Source organism: Neltuma alba, unplaced genomic scaffold (assembly GCF_004799145.2).
Source record: "Neltuma alba isolate B1F8T4 unplaced genomic scaffold, ASM479914v2 tig00011293_pilon, whole genome shotgun sequence".
Classification (NCBI taxonomy): Eukaryota; Viridiplantae; Streptophyta; class Magnoliopsida; order Fabales; family Fabaceae; genus Neltuma; species Neltuma alba.
This window is the reverse complement of record NW_021636002.1, coordinates 29,200-47,990: the sequence shown is the minus strand read 5'-3', so window position 1 is coordinate 47,990 and position 18,791 is coordinate 29,200. Positions and strand designations below refer to the sequence as shown.

Genomic DNA, 18,791 nt, shown 5'->3' with positions numbered 1-18,791 from the left:
CAGGCTTCCTTCATCGCAGCCCAATTATCTCCAGCTAAATGGTCCTTAGACTCTGAGCCTATATTCGTTTAATAGATCAGTGTTTTTTGGGCCTGAATAGATGCCCACATTTTACTTCGCCGCATAAGCCCGCAACAAGAGCGCATGTTAGTCGCGGCGGCGGGAACGGTGACCGCCTCCGATAGTGTGTCTGTACGAAAAACCGGAGCTGGGCGGGGCTGGCTCGAAGAAAGCGAAGAAGAAGAAAAGAGAAATAATATGGAATATGGATACAAGATGCGAGTGGCTTTTGCGATCGCTTCTTTGGCGGTTGTGTCAATCTACTTTACTGCTCGGTACCGCAGTCGGGCGTAAGCGGAAGAATCCGCCAAGTTTGTGTTACTTACATGCCGACCCGAAGCCACAGTATGCTTTAAGCGAGTATTAGCGAGCGATAACTCGTACACTGCGTTCAAGCACTTGAAGCTCAACAACTCTACCGATGGTACATTTCTTGCGCTTTTAATGTACAATGGCGTCACTTTATTTGATAACCAGAGAAACTGAAGGAGTTATAGATGAAGTTTATGCGTTTATTCATTAAAAAAAATTCTTTTCTTAATCCTGCTGCTCAGTTAGAAATTGCATGGGAGACATTTTTTAAACTTAATTTTTCTTATTTTGGTATGCTTCCAAATCTCTGAGGCTAGCATTTCTGGATGGAAAGCAACGAACTTTTTTACCAGTTGAACTATTATGAAATTTTTGAAATAGCTTGGTCCGGTCAAGCAAATAAGCAGTCAGTCCACAAACGGTAGAATATGGTAAAGCTATTGGAAATTACTTACAAAAAAAGAAGTACCTAACAGCTTCATTTCAATAATTCTGCTAATGAAAATAATCCAGAAAAGGCTAAATTTTATGTATTAGTAACATTTAGACGACACTGCTAAAGACATTGTGTTGGTCGCAGCAACGAGTGTTCAATTTTACGCGGTGGAAAATTTGATACCAATAAACTCATGTGAAGCTTATTCTTTATCTGCGCAAATAACGAGACGGGCATTTCAATTTTAACCTCAGCAAGTGCTTGCTTGGTGAACGTATATTTTGGTTAAGCTAAGTTTATTGTTGCTTTCACAGAGAGGGCTTCAAACTCCCATCCTTTTGAGGCAGAGATTACAGCCTTATTTAAAGACCTCAGCCTCAATTAGAAATCAGTACTGAGATTGAGGAGCTGAAGAAGAAAGATACATATGTTTGGATTGATACAGAGTTGCAATTAAAGGAGCTTGTCGATGTATTAAATAAAGAGAGGTTCTTTGCTGTGGACACAGAACAACATACTTTGCGATCTTTTCTTGGGTTTACAGCATTAGTTCAGGTCAATTTATGCTTGTCCTAAATTCTCTTATCTGATATATGATCTAATTTTTTGGGATCAATCTTTGATGTATACATTTTTTATATCAAGCAGATTTCTACACAGCTGGAGGATTATGATTGACACAATTGCCCTGCATGATTTAATGGGCATTCTTCGCCCGGTTTTTGCAAATCCTATAATTTGTAAAGTATGTAAGTTATTTCTGTCATATGTCTGGAATGTTCAACTATATAGAACTCGGAAACATGTATTCAATTGTATCTGCATGAAATTATCTGATGAAAACTATTATCCACTTTAATAATTGAGTTTCGTGAAAGCTGTATTGCACTTATTCTGGTAATAATTGTGAGAATTGTTCATACCTCTGTGTGTGTTTGTTGGAGATTATAATAAAATCAATCTCCTGCCTTCACCTAATAGCTTAAATATTTAAAAAAAAGCGGTTATTAACATATCTTAGTGGGCGTGGATGACTCCTAGTTCTCTCGGGATTAGATTTTGTTATTCATTGATTATATTCTAGAGTTGATTTAAAAGTCTGTGTTTTAATCATGTGAAAATTTGTGGATAGGTGTTTCATGGAGCTGACAATGATATTGTCTGGCTACAGAGAGATTTTCATATCTACGTTGTTAATCTATTTGATACCTCAAAGGTGAGATAACCAAGTTGTGCTAATGTCATTGGATTCTATTTTAGATGCCATGTACCTTGTAGAAATGTCTTGTAAGCATGATAGTGACAAGAAAAGGTTGCATTTTCTCATGGTTTGGCACCCTTTATTCTATCAATTTGCATTCCTGTAATGCAGGCATGTGAAGTGCTGTCAAAGCCACAGAAATCACTCGCTTATCTACTTGAAACTTATTGTGGTGTGACAACAAATAAATTATATCAGGTTTGACCTTGATCATGCACGATTTTCCTCTATTGAATGAATTGGTTGTCCAAGCCAAAGCTGTAGATAAGTTAAATAGCGCGGATTTAACATCTAAGGCTCTTTTTTTATTGATTTATCTGTAGTGTACAGCAGGTTACCGTCTCTAGAGCAGAGACAATTTCCGTTTTGGAAATTTTTTAATTGGAGGCTAGATTGGCTACCTTCTTGGCTTGCTCCTTCTACCTACTTCTCTGTCTCTTCTTGTTTTTCATTTTCTTCATTTTTTTTTTTCAAAATTTAATTGCAGCGTGAAGACTGGAGACAACGTCCCCTCTCAGCAGCAATGATACATTATGCACAAACAGATGCACACTATTTGTTGTATATTGCAAATTGTTTGATCACTGAGCTCAAACAACTGGATAATGGTATGCCTTGTTTGATGTTGTGAGGAATGAGACCAAAAAAGTGGAAGTCCAGGATAACTGTTTTGATTTTTCCATTCAATATGAGGCTTATTAGCAAGTTGCATTGGCTGAAGAGCTTTCCTTTACGTTTTGTCTACTTGATTACTCTTTAGGACTTGACTTTCTGAAATTTGTTGCATCAAAATTCTGAATTTATGGTATCAGAAAACTCTGCTTCCGATGACAAATTCCATTTTCTTCGAGAGGCTGGTCGACGTTCCAACATGACTTGTTTGCAACTCTTCACAAAAGAGATTGAAGCTTCTCCAGGGGAATCTGCTGCATTATCATTATTTTCACGATATGTGAGTGGTGAGAGTTCTTCAGTTTCGAGTGAAACTCAGGTTTGCTTCTTTCAGCACAAGTTTGAGGTAGTGTCTCTTCAGTTTGCTATATGGTTCTAACAGACGAGCTTCTTCTTTTTCTATAATTCAGTTTCAGAACCTTGTGAGGCGACTATGTGCATGGAGAGACCTCATGGTAAGTTAAAATTTGTATATGTTCCCAAAACATGGCTAAAATTTAAGAATGGTTCTCCTACTCTAAGGATCAGTATTTCTCGACTCTGTTGATTGACTTGATGAATAGGGATGGCTAGTACTATTCACCTTAACACAAACAGAGAACAGGCAGGACATCATCTTTTTCCACCACACAGGCGTAATCTCCGTAGCCTTAAAACACCTTTATTTTCTTATACAACAGAAATAATATTTGATTTTGCTTTGAGTATTGAGTTCCTGGAAGTTTACATGTAGTTGACATATTTTTATCAGAGAACTTATTTATTTATTTGTTCATATAATTAGTTTGGTATTTCATTGCTAAAAAAACGGAAGTTACATTGGTATTTCTATGTCACATTGGTTGTGATATTAATCTTCTATTACCACCTTAAGTTTTATATCCCTAATGAACAGACTCATAATTCTTGAGGTCTACATTTTACTGTAGAGTTTTAAAGGTATTCCACAAGGAAATTGCTTATAGGTTGATTGCTTATAGGTTGATTGGTTTGTTTTGCTGTATATTCATCTTTCCAGGCTCGCGTCCATGATGAGAGCTTGAAATATGTATTACCAGACCAGTCAATTGTTGCTTTGGCAAATCAGCCTCCGGCAAGTGACTCGGAAATATGCAGTGTCATAGCTCAGGCTGATATAAATATAGAAATGGGTGTCAATTCCATGTTCTCTTCTCCATCTCCTATCGTTGGCAGCCACCTAAGTGATGTCTATGATTTGCTTACAGACAATTTAGGTAACACCGAAGATATTTATTCAGTAATTCTTCAGAAGTGCCTTGGTCCAAATGGGAGTTGTCCAATTTCTCTTTTTAATTATTCTTTGTTGGTTAGCAGTAATCTGAGACCTATGATAGCCTATAAACACCATAGTGTAAGAAACTCAAAACAAGTTTCTCGGAAGGCTTCTCGAGATTGTTTGTTCAGAAATTCTCTTGTAAATCTCCTGTTTATCATAATTGTCGGATTTATGCTAATGATGGGCGGCTGCTTTGTTACTGTGACCGGAAGAAGCTTGAATGGTAGGTGCACTTTTCACTTGCTTCTGTTCTATTTGTAAAAGAAGTCGTTTTGCTGATTCATCTTCTATTTTACAGGTACCTCAGTCGGGATTTGGCAAAACTAATTGATGAAGATCCACCTGCTATAATGCTTCTTTTTGAACCAAAAGGTCGCCCAGAAGACGAAGACAATGATTTTTATATCCAGAGCAAGAAAAACATATGTGTTGGCTGTGGTGAAGGAAATCACTACTTGCGGTACCGGATAATCCCATCATGCTATAGAATACATTTTCCTGAGCATTTGAAAAGCCATCGTTCTCATGATATTGTCCTGCTTTGTGTGGACTGTCATGAAGTCGCCCATGCTGCTGCAGAGAAATACAAGAGAAAGATAGCAGCTGAATTTGGGATTCCTCTCTATGTTCAGAGGGTAATTGATCCAGGACGAGCATCTGAAGTAGCCTCTGAAGAGGGAGGTGTTTCTCCCTTGCAGTTGCGAACGGCTGCCATGGCTCTTCTGCGCCATGGACCAAGAATGCCTCCCAATCGCCGTGATGAACTGACTGAGGTATGATCTCATTTCTGTCTGTAAGCATTTAGTAAGATTCATGGTTATCACGGACCCTACATGATGACACATGGTCTTTTTGAGTGTTCAAGCGTGATTTCTAAATTAGGCTCTCTTTTTTCCTTGATTTATATAGTTATTAACTGATTGTGATTGTTTAGAAAAGTTCTTAAACAGCTTTTTTTTAAAAAAAAAAACACTAATCTATAAGCATGGGTATTTGACATCTTTGTGATTTTGTTTGCAGACTGTGAAGAGGTACTATGGAGGAAGGGAGATATCTGAGGAAGATTTGGAGAGAGCATTGCTAGTTGGCATGAGTCCACACGAGAGAAGACGATTTGAGAAGAAGAGAGGATATTCATTTAAACATTTAAGAGGTGCTGCTATGGAGACAGTACAGGAAAATCATGGTGATTGCTCACCCACAATGGGAGTTCTGGACACATCAAATTTAAATGCTCTGGATGGTTCATCTGCAAATAAAGCAACAGGCAATGGAGAAAGTAGAGAGCTTATTACGGTAAAGGATGATGCTGGAAACCCCAATGCATCTTCTGACGCTGGAGTTAACGGAGCTGCCTCTGCTATCTTAACTGAACATGTGAGCACAGATAAAAATTCTGGTTCTAATGAGTTAAGTACCTCTGCTGTAGATCCCGATGATAGCTGTCTAAGCAGAAGGGCTCCAAATGGAATTGATGACTTATCCCCTAGAGATGAAGAGTCTGCTGAAGCGAAACATAATCCAAAACTGTCACTCTTAGGACATGGACCACATGGAAAGCAAGTTGTTGAACATTTACTGAAGGAATATGGCGAGGATGGCATTCGTCAGTTTTGTCAGAGATGGAGACAAGTTTTTGTTGAATCTGTCAAACCACGGTTTCTACCTGCTGGCTGGGACATAAATCACAGGTACTTTAATTATTAGATAATGATCTGTTCGTCTGCTTAGTTAGTAGCATAAATTGTTGAAGTGGCGAGCATTTAGTCTAGAGGTGTATTTGCCTCATCTTGAAATTGTGGGAATACACAGTTCTAATTTAAGAATGTCTATTGTTTGTTGCACCGTCTTCTCCCCTGTTATTGCTTCATCTGCTTGGAACTATCCCATCAGTCGTATCTCATGATGTGTTGCTGCAAATGCTTCTGAGTTACTGTTTTGTTCTTATAGGATGCTATCGTTCTATCTCAATTTGCAGGCTGCAGCAGGTGGAATAGTTCATTTTCTTTTTTTTATTTTCATTCTCATTTTCTTTGTATTTCCCCCGCTTCATAGCATTCATGATTGGGAGCAAACATGCATATAATTCCAGTTATTCATGATGCGCTTACAATATGATGCCTAGCAACTGAATTATTATTAACCATTTGTTCCAAGGGTTTGACGACGGACAATGTTTTTGCCAGTGGCAGAAGGGATTTCGGTGAATTCAGTGTCTACAATCCGCTCAGACAGACATCTGCTGCTGGCACGTGACTTGCAACGACCTTATTTTGGGACCTCCGATGCTACTATTTGTTCGTATTTGTTGCTCTACATTCTTGCCACCTTAGGTTATTTACAGGGGCGGAACTTTGAAATACGATGGAAAGTTGTACAAATTTCTGTGTCCTAATTGCACGTATCAGTAACTTGATATGGGAACAGGCTACACCGAGTTAGGCTTTAGCATCTCAAGTTCTGCCGATTTAAGTAAATGAGTTCAATCCGTTTGTACTATTTACATATAACCATCTTTAAATAAGCATGTTTAACGAGTTAGATAAGATTTTATTCCATCAAGCTCAAGATTTGCAGCCTTGGCAAATTTGGAAGGAGTGTCAGGAGAGCTTCTAAAGAGGATGGAGAGTTCAAGATGATTATGGGAGCTCAGACAAAGGAAAAACTTTGGAAGTAACACATGAGGGAACGTCTAGAGATAGCAGGCTAGCGTTATGTTTTCAATTTCTCTGCCGAGGGGTTGAAAGAGGAAAAGAAGCAAGGTAGAAGTCAAAGAAACGATAGGCCTAACTCTTATGTAGCCGTCTAGCCGATAGCCATTGAGCTAGTCGAGGTAAAAGAAATGTTATTAGAGGCTGGGATAAGTTCACCGATTCAGAAAAGAAAGGCAATTAATTAACCGTGTCCATAATGATCTGGGTTTGTTTGAAGTTCTGTAACTTTAATCCATTCACACGTTATTATAACATGATATATGAAACATACGGACAAATGTCATATATTATGAATCATCTCGATATCGTCTTATTTTTAGGTGTCTGGAAAAAATATTTTCTAAAAGTATTTTTTTACAAATTGAGATTAATTTTTGGGAAAATTGCAAATAAAGACCGTGGAATATATAAAATCGCAATTTGGGTCCTTGAATTTGTATAATTGCTGTCAGAGACCCGGTCCCAAATAAGAATTATGAAATGTTGATTAAAAGTCAAAAACGCCCTTCTGCTTCTCCTTGTCTTTTTTCATCTTATCCTCTCCTTCTCTTTCCTTTTCTTCCCCTCTATCCTTCTCTCCGTGCTTCTTTTTCCTCCTCCTCATCTCATTCCCCTTCCTTCTCCTTCTTCTCCAGTCCCACTTCCTTGTCCTTAACCCCATCTCCCCCAACTTCTCTCATTCTCTCTTTTCCCTCTGTCATCTTCTTTGTTCCTTCTCCCAAAGCAAGTGAATAACAGGACTTAGAAGAAGGATGCCAAGGGAAACAATAATTAAGCTCAACAAGACTCTCGCTGGATATTGTTGAAGCCTAGCTTCGACAGGGAATTGGGTTCCAGTTTGTCACCGAGTTCTGCGTTGAAGTCGAAGATGGTTGCAGCGACGACGGCAAGTGTGCGATGATTGCTTGGTGCTCAGACAACGCCCAACAAATCTGGATTTTTATTCTTCATTTCTATTTTAATTTTCAGTTTTTGTTCATAATTGAAAATAACAAGTTTGATAAGTTGTTAAAAATAACAAGTTGACAAGTTCTGATACCCAATTCACGACAAGTTCAGTAATACGAATAACAAGTTTAGGAAGGAAAATAACAACTTCTGATAAGCAATTCATAGAAATTCGAGTTTCTGTGTTAAAATGACAACATTTTCAGATTTCTTTAGCAGATGACAAGTTCTTATACACAATTCATGACAAGTTCAGTAAGGTGAATGACAAGTTTAGTAAGGTGAATGACAACTTCTGATAAGCAATTCATAGAAATTTGAATTTCTCTGTTAAAATGACAGGTTCTCATTAGGTTTTCATACTTTTTCTGTTAAAATGACTGAATTTCCACATTGATTTATGAAAATGACAAGTTCATAATAGAAAATGACAAGTTTCTACAAGATTTTCATACTTTTTTTTCCTAGAAATACAGTTTGTACATTTCTGACAGCAACCACTTCTGATAAACACGAAATGACAAGTTCACAATGAAAAATGACAAGTTAAGTATGACAAATGACAAGTTCCCATAACGTTTTCATACATTTTCATACTTTTTCTGCTGGAATTACAATTTGCACATTTCTGACAGTACCAACTTCTGATAATTGCAAAAAAGCTCTAAATTGTGGAAATCAAGTATGATGACTGTATTTCGGTGGATAAATCGATCAAGGTGTGGGATGTGAGAAACAAACGAGCCTTAAATACAGTGCTAAATGAATAAAGTTCTCACCTTATATGTAGAATTTGATAGTTTCTTGTTCATATGATATGACAATTTACATTTGGGATTTCATGGTTGATGATGCACTTGTGAGTGGATATGATCATCATAGTGCATTTGCCGTTGGTGTTGATATGAGCATGCTTCTTGAGGGGCTTATGAGAGTTCTGGTGCTATAATTTTATACATTAGGAGGAAATGAGAGGTGAAATTGATGATAAAAGATGTTAATCAGAAGTGGTTACTGTCAGAAATCTACATATTGTTATTTCAGCAAAAAAATTTATAATTGTATGAAAACGTGATGGGAACTTGTCATTTTACATACTTAACTTATCATTCGCTATTATGGGCTTGTAATTTACTGTTTATCAGAAGTGTTTGTTGTCAGAAATCTGCACATTGTTATTTTAACAGAAAAATTTACAATTGTATGGAAACGTTATGGGAATTTGTCATTTTACATACTTAACTTGTCATTCGCTATTGTAGACTTGTCATTTATTGTTTATCAAAAGTGGTTGCTATCAGCAATGTGCAAATTGTGATCATAGCAGAAAAAGTATGAAAATATTATGAAAAATTGTCATTTGCCATACTTAACTTGTCATTTTCCATTATGAACTTGTTATTTCGTGTTTATCAAAAGTAGGTGCTGTTAGAAATGTGCAAATTATAATTCCAACAGAAAAAGTATGAAAATGTATGAAAACATTATGGGAACTTGTCATTTGCCATACTTAACTAGTCATTTTTCATTATAAACTTGTCATTTCATATTTATCAGAAGTTGTTGCTGTCAAAAATATGCAAATTGCAATTCTAGCCAAAAACAGTATGAAAATGTATGAAAATCTTATGGAAACTTGTCATTTTCTATTGTGAACCTGTCATTTGATAAATCAATGTGAAAATCCAATCATTTTAACAGAAAAAGTATGAAAACCTAATGAGAACCTGTCATTTTAACACAGAAACTCAAATTTCTATGAATTGCTTATCAAAAGTTGTCATTCGCCTTACTAAACTTGTCATTCACCTTACTGAACTTGTCATGAATTGTGTATCAGAACTTGTCATTTGCTAAAGAAATCTGAAAATGCTGTCATCTTAACACAGTAACTCGAATTTCTATGAATTGCTTATCAGAAGTTGTTATTTGCTTTCCTAAACTTGTTATTCGCATTACTGAACTTGTCGTGAAGTGGGTATCAGAACTTGTCAATTTGTTCTTTTCAACAACTTATCAAACTTGGTTCAGACATCACCATATTATTGTCAAAACAAACAAGAAATTGCATTGACTTTTTATAAGATTCAAAGTCTAAAATGCTTTCTAAGAATTCTAGCATAGCATCTATCAACGTAAAACAATAAAGAAGCACCTCAAAGAGAGTCTTTAGCTCAAAATCTTCAACATTGCTGTTAATGTTTCTAACAAAAATTGTTCTAGAAGAATGTTCAACAAAAGAAAGTTTCCGTTTAAAACGTTCGAAGCAACTAGGATCTTTATCTGGACCATTGGCCCCTTTTCCTATAGTTAGATGTTCATCGCCTTCTAGCTCCATACCTCCACTACTGCCAAACAGATCAAAATCTTCCAGGTTATCACCAGTTTTGGTAAATTATTGAAACTTGAGTCATCAAAAACACCAAAAGATGGACCATCTTCATCAAGAAGGAGATTTCTAATGGTGTTAGCCTCAATTTCTTCAAGAGATTTGTATAGTTCATCATCAAGAAGAGGGAGACAAGTCGGAGAATGAAGAAAGAGGGAGACGACTTAGAAAGTGAAGAAAGATAAAGTAAGGGCATGTAGACAAGGGACTGCAAAAAAGCAGAAGGGCGTTTTTGACTTTTAATCAACATTTCATAATTCTTATTTGGGACCGGGTCTCTGACAGCAATTATACAAATTCAAGGACCCAAATTGCGATTTTATATATTCCACGGTCTTTATTTGCAATTTTCCCTTGATTTTTTTCTGTAAAAATATTTTTATATCTATAACTTGATTTCTATCCAAATACTGATAAAATCAAATCATAATTTTAAAAATACTTTACGACATACAAAATAAATTTATAAAAAAATTCTCTTGTTTTATAAAAAAATACTTTTAGAAAAACACTTTTGACAACCAATCCATCCTGTGACCAAACAAGCTTGTTAGATAATCCTTCTTTTTTGTAAATTTTATTCCATTTTATTTATTAAATGAACTTTCCAAGTCCGGCCACGTAGGCTAAAAGTTAAGATTGGAGACAGTAGTTGCTTGCTATGTTTCATTCACAAACAGTAGACACCCTCCAAGGGCATAGGCCATCGCTCTCTCATATCAGATTTATCATTTATGTTCCCAAATCCCGATCTAAGGAGCAATCAAAACTAATAATCGCGTGGAAATAACTTTAAAGTGAATTGCAATCAGGTTCCACTTAAAAGAATCAAATACAAAAAATCCTTTAAAATCATAAAATTATTCTGAAATCTCAAAAAAAAATTTTACAATAAATTTTATTTATTTAATTACTAAATTACTTTTTTTTAATTTGCATTCACAATTAAAAAAATAGTTATTGACAACTTAAAATGTAAAGATTGACAAAACATTTTCTCAATATATCACACCCTAAGTTGTAAAACTAGTCAATATAAATTATCAACCATTGCTTTTTTAATTATTAATGCAAAAATTTTTAAAAAAAAAAAAATTTAAAAAAATTTAGTAATTAAACAAATAAAATTTATTGTAAAAATTTTTTTTAGAACTTTAAAATAATTTCACGATTTCAAAAAAAAAATTTATATTTAATTTTTCCTAACTTCAATGCACAAAATTGGGACTTCTGCAATTTTATTATTAATCTCAGTTCTATATGAGTATTTTTTTGCCATACATAATTCGAAGAGCCAAGAGGGCAGGGCCCGGACATCTACAAATGTAGATAGACTTCTCTGCATTCTACAACAAAAGAATTGCCTCAGTTTTTCAACAAAAGGGACAGCCATAATTAATTAGTGACAACAACGTCATTATTAAACGAATCGGTGATGAGATCGGGCAGATTCAGTGTTAGATTGGAAGGGGCAGCGGCAACAGACAAAACATACTTGGAGGCCACGAGCTTCTTCCTTTGAGGGCACCGTGGACCGTAGGTCCTCCCGGCAAAGAGAGGGGAACCCTCGGCGACGTTGATCTGAGGCTGACCATCAGTCGAACGCGAGGAGGACGGCGGTGAGTTGGGGCAAAGAGAGATCTGGCAGAGGGAGCTAAGCCGGTGGGATCGAGCACTGATTCGGGAGTCACGGATGCGGGCGAGGGCTCCGGGTTTAAGAAACTTGTGAAATTGATCAGCTCTTCGCAACTGAAGATCTCTAGTTCTGATCATGATGAAGAAGAAGAAACAGAGAAACTAAAATTGAAAAGTGAGAAGATAAGAATGGAAGTGAGTGAGGAAGAATGAAGCTGAAGAAGGGGTTTGGGGGGATTTTAATAGACAGAGAGGCGGGAAAACAAGTGGAGGGAGAGGGAAGAGGGAGGGAAGCCATGTGATGCGTCAATGGTCATGTGAGAGAGAATTTTGTTTCGAAATAGGGGAGAGGCGCGCGGGGAAAAACGAGGGAGACACCCAAATAGGGTTTCGCCAGACAAGTGACGCGTGTCTTTTTTGGTTTTTTTTTGGGGGGGGGGGGTGGGGCCTTTTTCTCCGCTTTTGGCGACGGTGAATTTCAAGATTAAGAGCACGCCACCAAATTAATTTCAATTAACTTCAATGAATCATTCTCTGTTTCTTCAAATACACGCATTGTTTGCCGCCAATAACGACTGAAAAAACTTGCCCATTGTAATTATTCTTGGCTTTTCTTTTCTTTCTATTGTCTTTTTAAATCTTTAAATTAAACTTAAAATGCTTCAATTTCACATATAAAATTATATTTAATACATATATATGGATAAATTGAATTGTATCTGCTGTTGTTTTATCGCACTTACTTAGATCGGGATGGAATAATGAAATTTTCAAGCACTGCTTGTATGTGTGCGTGAATATATTTATGTAAGGAGGGGCTTTAGTTAAATGAATATATAAATAAATCTAATCGAATTTGAAACTAGATGTATCCTGGCGATGCTCTATAGGCAGTGGCTGAATAAGAGAATTATGGTCATGAGGGCAAGGGGAGAGTAAAAGGGAAATTACAAAATGATTGTTTTGGTGCTATGAACAGCTTATCTCTCTCAAATTCTTTTAAAGTTGTAAAAAATAATTTTAAGATATACAAGATAACCGTGTAAAAAAAGTTTTACATTGATTTGCATAAAAAATTTTAAAAAGCTAAATCAGACATCCTGAAGATTTTTCTACAAGTGAATTTGATATGGTTTGTAACATTGAGTTATTAGTATATGTGTCTTTACTTGTTTTTTCAAAATACGTCGAAGTTACTCTCCCGCACCCATGTGAAGCCATGTTTATGTGATCAAAGCACCCTCATGCTTGTATCCAATTTTAATTTCACTCTCGTTCTTCCTACAAAAAGAAAAATCTCCATAAGATGGATTGGTAACGGCGATAGGCCTCTGTGGGCCTAACACACAGATACTCCAATTTTTTCCCCGTCTTTAGGCCAAGATCAGTAGCTATCTTGATTGGATGATTTTGAATATGCATATGACGTACAGGCGACGCATGTCTTTCAAAGATCACAAAATTCATTGGCCGCCCAGACAAAATAAAGGACAATTCGTTCTTGAACAACACATATAGAAACCATGAACATGCTGAAAGTCACAAAGGCTCAATCCTTTTACATTCCTCTACTTGTCAAAAGTTGGAGCTGCTATGGTTCATTATGACAAGGAGCTCAGCATACATCAAAACGAGAACCAAAAAGGAAGATGGTCATTGTTTACAAGAGAGTCAGATTTTTTGGTGACTAGTTATATCACACTACATACTTCATATTCACAACTGATCCTCCGGTATGCTTTCTAGAGTTGGCCTCCAAGCATTTATGGCTCCGCCATCATCTTCTGCAATAACTTGACAAGTTCTGCCTCTTCCGCTCAGTTTCACAGAACTTAGTAATTGCTCCAGCGTTGTGTGCTGAGACTCCTTCTCATGCCTTAATATCCTCTTTAACTCTTCCTGAGTCACCACCAGTTTTATCCTCACAGATCCACTTCTTCTGCAAATCTGATCTTTTCTTGTTTCTTCATCTTTCTGCAACTCAAACCTCACCTTCTTCCCTATCTTCTTCTTCTTCTTCTTCTTCATGCTGCTTTCTTCAGGCGGCATTGCAGCAGGATCAGGCTGATCGAATGAGGAACCAGATGCGATCGTCTTTTGCTCAACTTCTAATGATTCACGGGGTTGCTCGTCGTGTAGGTCGTCATCATCTTGGGCTGATATCTGGTTGTTTCTGATGATCAAACAGTTTCCCATGTGTGAGTGATGAAGAAATTAAAGATGGCAGAGAAGGAGAAATATGGGAAGCATATAAATACAGAAGAAGCACATGGATTGTCCTGCGGTTGCGCCGGGTATATTTGACATAAACAAAGCGAGATTCTCTCTCTCTCTCTCTCTCTCTCTCTCTCTCGGCCACCACCACCCTTGTATCCAGCCTTTAATTTTCATTTGATACCCTTTTTGTATTTTAGTCTTCACTTTTATTGTTATTTTAATTACTTCTACAGCCGTCTGTTAGCTTTCCCATTAAGCTCTCATTTTGCGTTATTTTCATATTTTGAGCCATAATTAACGAAGACCCATTTTCTTTTATGAGAGCTACCGTTGGTTATTGACAAACAAATAGAGAAAGACGGAGGTAGTGAATCGACCGAAACACGAAATAAAGTAGTTTCCTTTTATATAAAAAAACCAAGATATAGATCATGATAGCACATTATTGGCCATTTCTATGCAAATTAATGAAGCTTGAGTTGAAGAGGTTGCATTTGGAAATTACCGCGTTATCGTCAAAAGATTAATATATATAAAATAAATAAGAGAATAGTCCAAGAAGTAATTAAGCATGTTTGATTATTGATTACATGTAAAAACAAACCGAAAGAAAAAGATAATACTAAAGCCCTCTAATCACTGCTCAAAATCCGGTTCATCTCCCTCGGCATTATTCAGCACCACTACATGCACGGCTAATTCTTGCCTTGATTCTCGATGACACTGTTTTATCACTTTCTTCAATTCCTGTCCCCTTCTCGCATTTTACTCCTTCCAATCTTGTGCTGTAAGTTACAATTTTTAGGATAAGGCTAATCTTTTTTAATAAGTTACACTTTACATATATATTTAAAAATTATATTTCATTCTTTCTTTTGTGTAGACTCCCTCGGATCTTTTTCTTATTCCTTTCCTATCCCTCTCTCACCCTCCCTCTTCGTAAATAATGGCGTCTTATTTGAAGGGAAAAACTCTTGCATATTTATTGCTTTTAATGAATTTTATTTTATTATGTATAATTCAAGTATTTATGGATATGGTATATATAAATAACTTAATTCCGTCATGTTATGTGTGAGCCGTTGCTTTTTGACTGGCGGAGAATTAGCTTGATGTAATCGTAATCTAGCTCTGGTTTTAATTTTTAATGGATATATTGATGTGCGTTGTACGTATAATATGATAGCCAAAGGGAGAAAGATCGAAGCTTGCTGTTTACACTGCCACGTGGACATACATGATGATCTGAATGTAGACTGTTCAAAGCTGGAGTGCACTTCACTTAACTCCGTCAACTCCTGCTTCATATAATTAACCAGGTTTCGTAGGCATGTCCATCGAATCAAACGATAATTAAGAGACGTACATACGTTTACATGTTACAAATGAATTCAATCACACAAAAAGTGAACATTATTTGTTGTTTGATTTTCCAAGGATTGATTAAAATTCAATTTGATTGTCTCTTATGTCAAATATCGTGTCCCGATGTTGGTTATGGTTTGCATGCTGAAGCTGTGTAATTCTATTAATTTGTTTCAGATGTTCCTGGCGGTATTCATCTTTCCTGGGGCGTTCCTTTTTTTTTTAAACAAAAAGAAAATTAGTTGAGTCGACTCTGAAAGTTTACCAGGTTCAATGTATATTTTCAGACTCAGAAAACATTTACAAATATACTTACAGATCGCCTGTCAATAAAGTCTTTATATTTGTAATGAAATTCAAACTCATAAAACTTGTGAATTATGAGCTGTGGTACGTTGGTGTATAGTTAGGTGGCACTGATGACTGACTGTATGGTGTTCATTTACTTTGTTGGGCCTTTGTGCTTCAGGGTTTTCTTTTTTTTGGTCGAGCCTGGGGTATCCACCATTAATAATAACAGTGACTAATTCCCTCACCCGTGAACTTTTTCGAAAGGAGTATCTTTTTAAATTTTATTTACCTTTTCTTTGGGTAAAAATTTTCTTCACTTTTTGTTTATTGCTTTATGTTGAAGTTGTTTTTTTAAATCTGTCATTTTATTTAGTTAATAATTAAATTATCTTTCTTTTAAAATAATCATATCCTGGTTAAGAAATATCTGCATGTTCGCTAATATCTGTCATTTTATTTCCCCCTCTCGTATATTATTTTAATTTAAGTCCGTTGAGGCATAACTGTGAGGATATATAAAATAAAAGAAGTCAGTTATGCAATGAATGTGTTCATAAAATAATAACAGATGATGATGGCTTATATATATATAAAAATTATTTGGTGGCAGAGGCTACCGCGTGGAAATTGGGTCATTGCTTCCTATTTCGCATTTCCTTGCATTACCTCAATACCTTCATTCCACAAATAATCCAACCTTTTTTCCCCCTCAAAACTTGCGTTTATTGTAATTAATTAATACTACCTCCAGTTTTAAATATAAGAACTAGTTGACTAATTTAATAGGATTAAAAAAATAAGTTAAGTTAGTTATTTATAATAAATAAGTGTTGTCTTTCCTAAAATATCATTACTAATCAAGTGTATTGGCTAGAACTACTATTATTAGAAGGATTACCTTAAAAAAATACATAAATATGAGACAAAATGGATTGAAATTTTATATTTAGAATTAAAATAAAAATCAAATGTCTTATATTAAGAATCAGAGATAGTAATTAATCTGAAGAATGCCCGTCTAATCATTACAACCACAAACTATTACATTATAACTGCAATCTACTCTCTAGTGAGATACCCCAAACCAAAACGGAAAAAATTAAAGGAGAATATATATCACCCATGCATGTGTGTTGAAAAAAAAAAAAAGCATTAATTATTAATACATTTAATTTTGAACTATTTTTATTTGTCAAAGTAATAATGACGTGGCACTTTAGAGTGTCTGAAAAGCTGTTTGTAAAACAAAATTAGGATCAACCCATGAATTTTTTTCCCTGAGATCGAGAACCAACTAATCATCCAAAATGTTTGCCTTATCAGACTATAAAGAATATGCCTTAGTTTGAGGGTTGTTTTTTTTTTGTTTTAATTTAATACTTCTCCATTTCTTAATATAAAACCTAAATATTGAACTAGTTTTGATCTTAAATATAAAATTTATTTTTCATATTTATCAATTTTCTCTAAATTACCCCTATGGATATTTCCTCAACCATAATCAAGTAGAAGAGGGATAGGGGTATTAAGAAAAATGATTATGGTATTTTAAGAAAAACATGTCACATTTCTTATAATTAACTAACTTATCTAACTTTTTTAATCTAATCAAATTAGTTATATGGGTCTTATATTAAGGATCGGAGGAGTATGAATTTCATTGCTAAGGATTCTGGGCTTTTTTAAATCTAACGTGTGTGTGGACTTGTCCCAAAAATGAAAAGAACAAACATGGCAACGCCTCATTCATTCAATTCGTGCTCCATGTTTAAGGCCCAAGTCCATCGTTTGGGCCGAATTGTACGGCGATAGAGGCTGCCTGCTAAACATAAATTGTTCACCGATGAAAAGTTACACGAGTCTCAATGGGAATTAGGTTTAATAAATGTCTTACAACATGATGAATCAAAATTTAAATCTTATTAAGAGAGGTGTTTATATTTAACCCCTGCAAATGTCTTAAATAAGATTGCTTCCAAGATGCCTATGCATAACGAAAAAAATAGCTACACCATTATTTGGTGTATAATTTGATTATTTGTCTTCGGAATCAGAGCATGGAGGCTTGGCTGGTTATCAGATGAAGACCTCATTCTTGTGTTGAATTTAAATCCCCACCCACTTTTTTTGTCCCTTTCTGTTCCAAATGCCTCGCCAAGCAATCACAAAGCCGCCATGGCTGCTATTTATGAATGAACCCTGTTCCGAGGACTTCTCTTTCCTTCTTCGTTTTGCTTTTTTTCGTTTTGGTATCACTCTATCAGAAGATATACCTAAATTTAGATTTTTTTTTAACCAGTAAAAGCTAATTTAATATTTTTTTAGTGCAAAGCTAATTAAGCACAATAGTTTCTATTAAACTATAACTTAGTTAACATAATTTTAATGAATGTGTCCCAAAACATATATATAATGCACATGTTAGGTGAATAAAAAGGTTTTGGCCAAAAAAAGGGTGAATGATTAGCTCATTTCGAAAGTGATAATAATATATTCCTAATCACCGTGGGGTATGGAGCATAATAAACAAAGTTAAATTTGAAAATGCTAATTGATGGAATACAGTAAACAAAATTAAATAATTTAATGATTAAGAAGGAAGGAAATGGACACCTTACTTGAATAAAGTTTGTTGATATAGAGTTAAGTAGTGGAGCATAATAAACAAAGTTAAATTTAAAAATGATAAATTACATCCTAAAATAAAATATTTTGTCAGCTTGACCAGCTAGGAGCCAGTATTACCTGTTAGAATATTTATATATAACTTATATAATACTCTTTCAATTTTAAATATAAGATCCATTTTATAGTACAAATTATATTATAAAATGGGTTTTATATTTAAAACAGGAGGAATATTTTTCTTCCTCAATTTCTCGATTTTTTTTTTTGAAGCAGCCAGTTTTTCGATTTTTGATTTAGCAGCCAGTTGAGTATTATGAAAAATAGATATATAAATAATGTACTGTCTCACATGCTAAATCCATGAACTAACTAATTGTGGGGTTTGTTTTCATTCTACGAGTAAGGCGTCAATTTCTCTTCCCCTGTACTATTTATTAATTTTCTTCTAAATATTTTTTGGATTTTATATATTAGCTCAGTCTTAAATATAAAATTTTTTTTATAATATAATTTACACTGTTGTAAAAAGAGATTTATATTCAGGAGCGGGGTACTATATAGATCTT

General features: G+C 35.2%; 2 protein-coding genes and 1 pseudogene across 2 annotated transcripts; 1 reads left to right on the top strand and 2 right to left on the bottom strand.

Annotated features, from left to right (window-relative positions):
• The first annotated feature begins 265 nt into the window (after positions 1-265).
• Positions 266-6,606, top strand: LOC114711530 (protein RRP6-like 3; annotated as a pseudogene).
• Positions 6,607-11,312: 4,706 nt separating this feature from the next.
• On the bottom strand, positions 11,313-11,972 carry LOC114711535 (uncharacterized). Its single transcript, XM_028895944.1, has one exon. The coding sequence runs from the start codon at positions 11,860-11,862 to the stop codon at positions 11,485-11,487; it is 378 nt and encodes a 125-aa protein (XP_028751777.1). The 5' UTR covers positions 11,863-11,972; the 3' UTR covers positions 11,313-11,484.
• A 1,390-nt stretch (positions 11,973-13,362) lies between these two features.
• LOC114711536 (uncharacterized) lies at positions 13,363-13,921 on the bottom strand. Its single transcript, XM_028895945.1, has one exon. The coding sequence runs from the start codon at positions 13,918-13,920 to the stop codon at positions 13,441-13,443; it is 480 nt and encodes a 159-aa protein (XP_028751778.1). The 5' UTR covers position 13,921; the 3' UTR covers positions 13,363-13,440.
• Between the last annotated feature and the right edge of the window lie 4,870 nt (positions 13,922-18,791).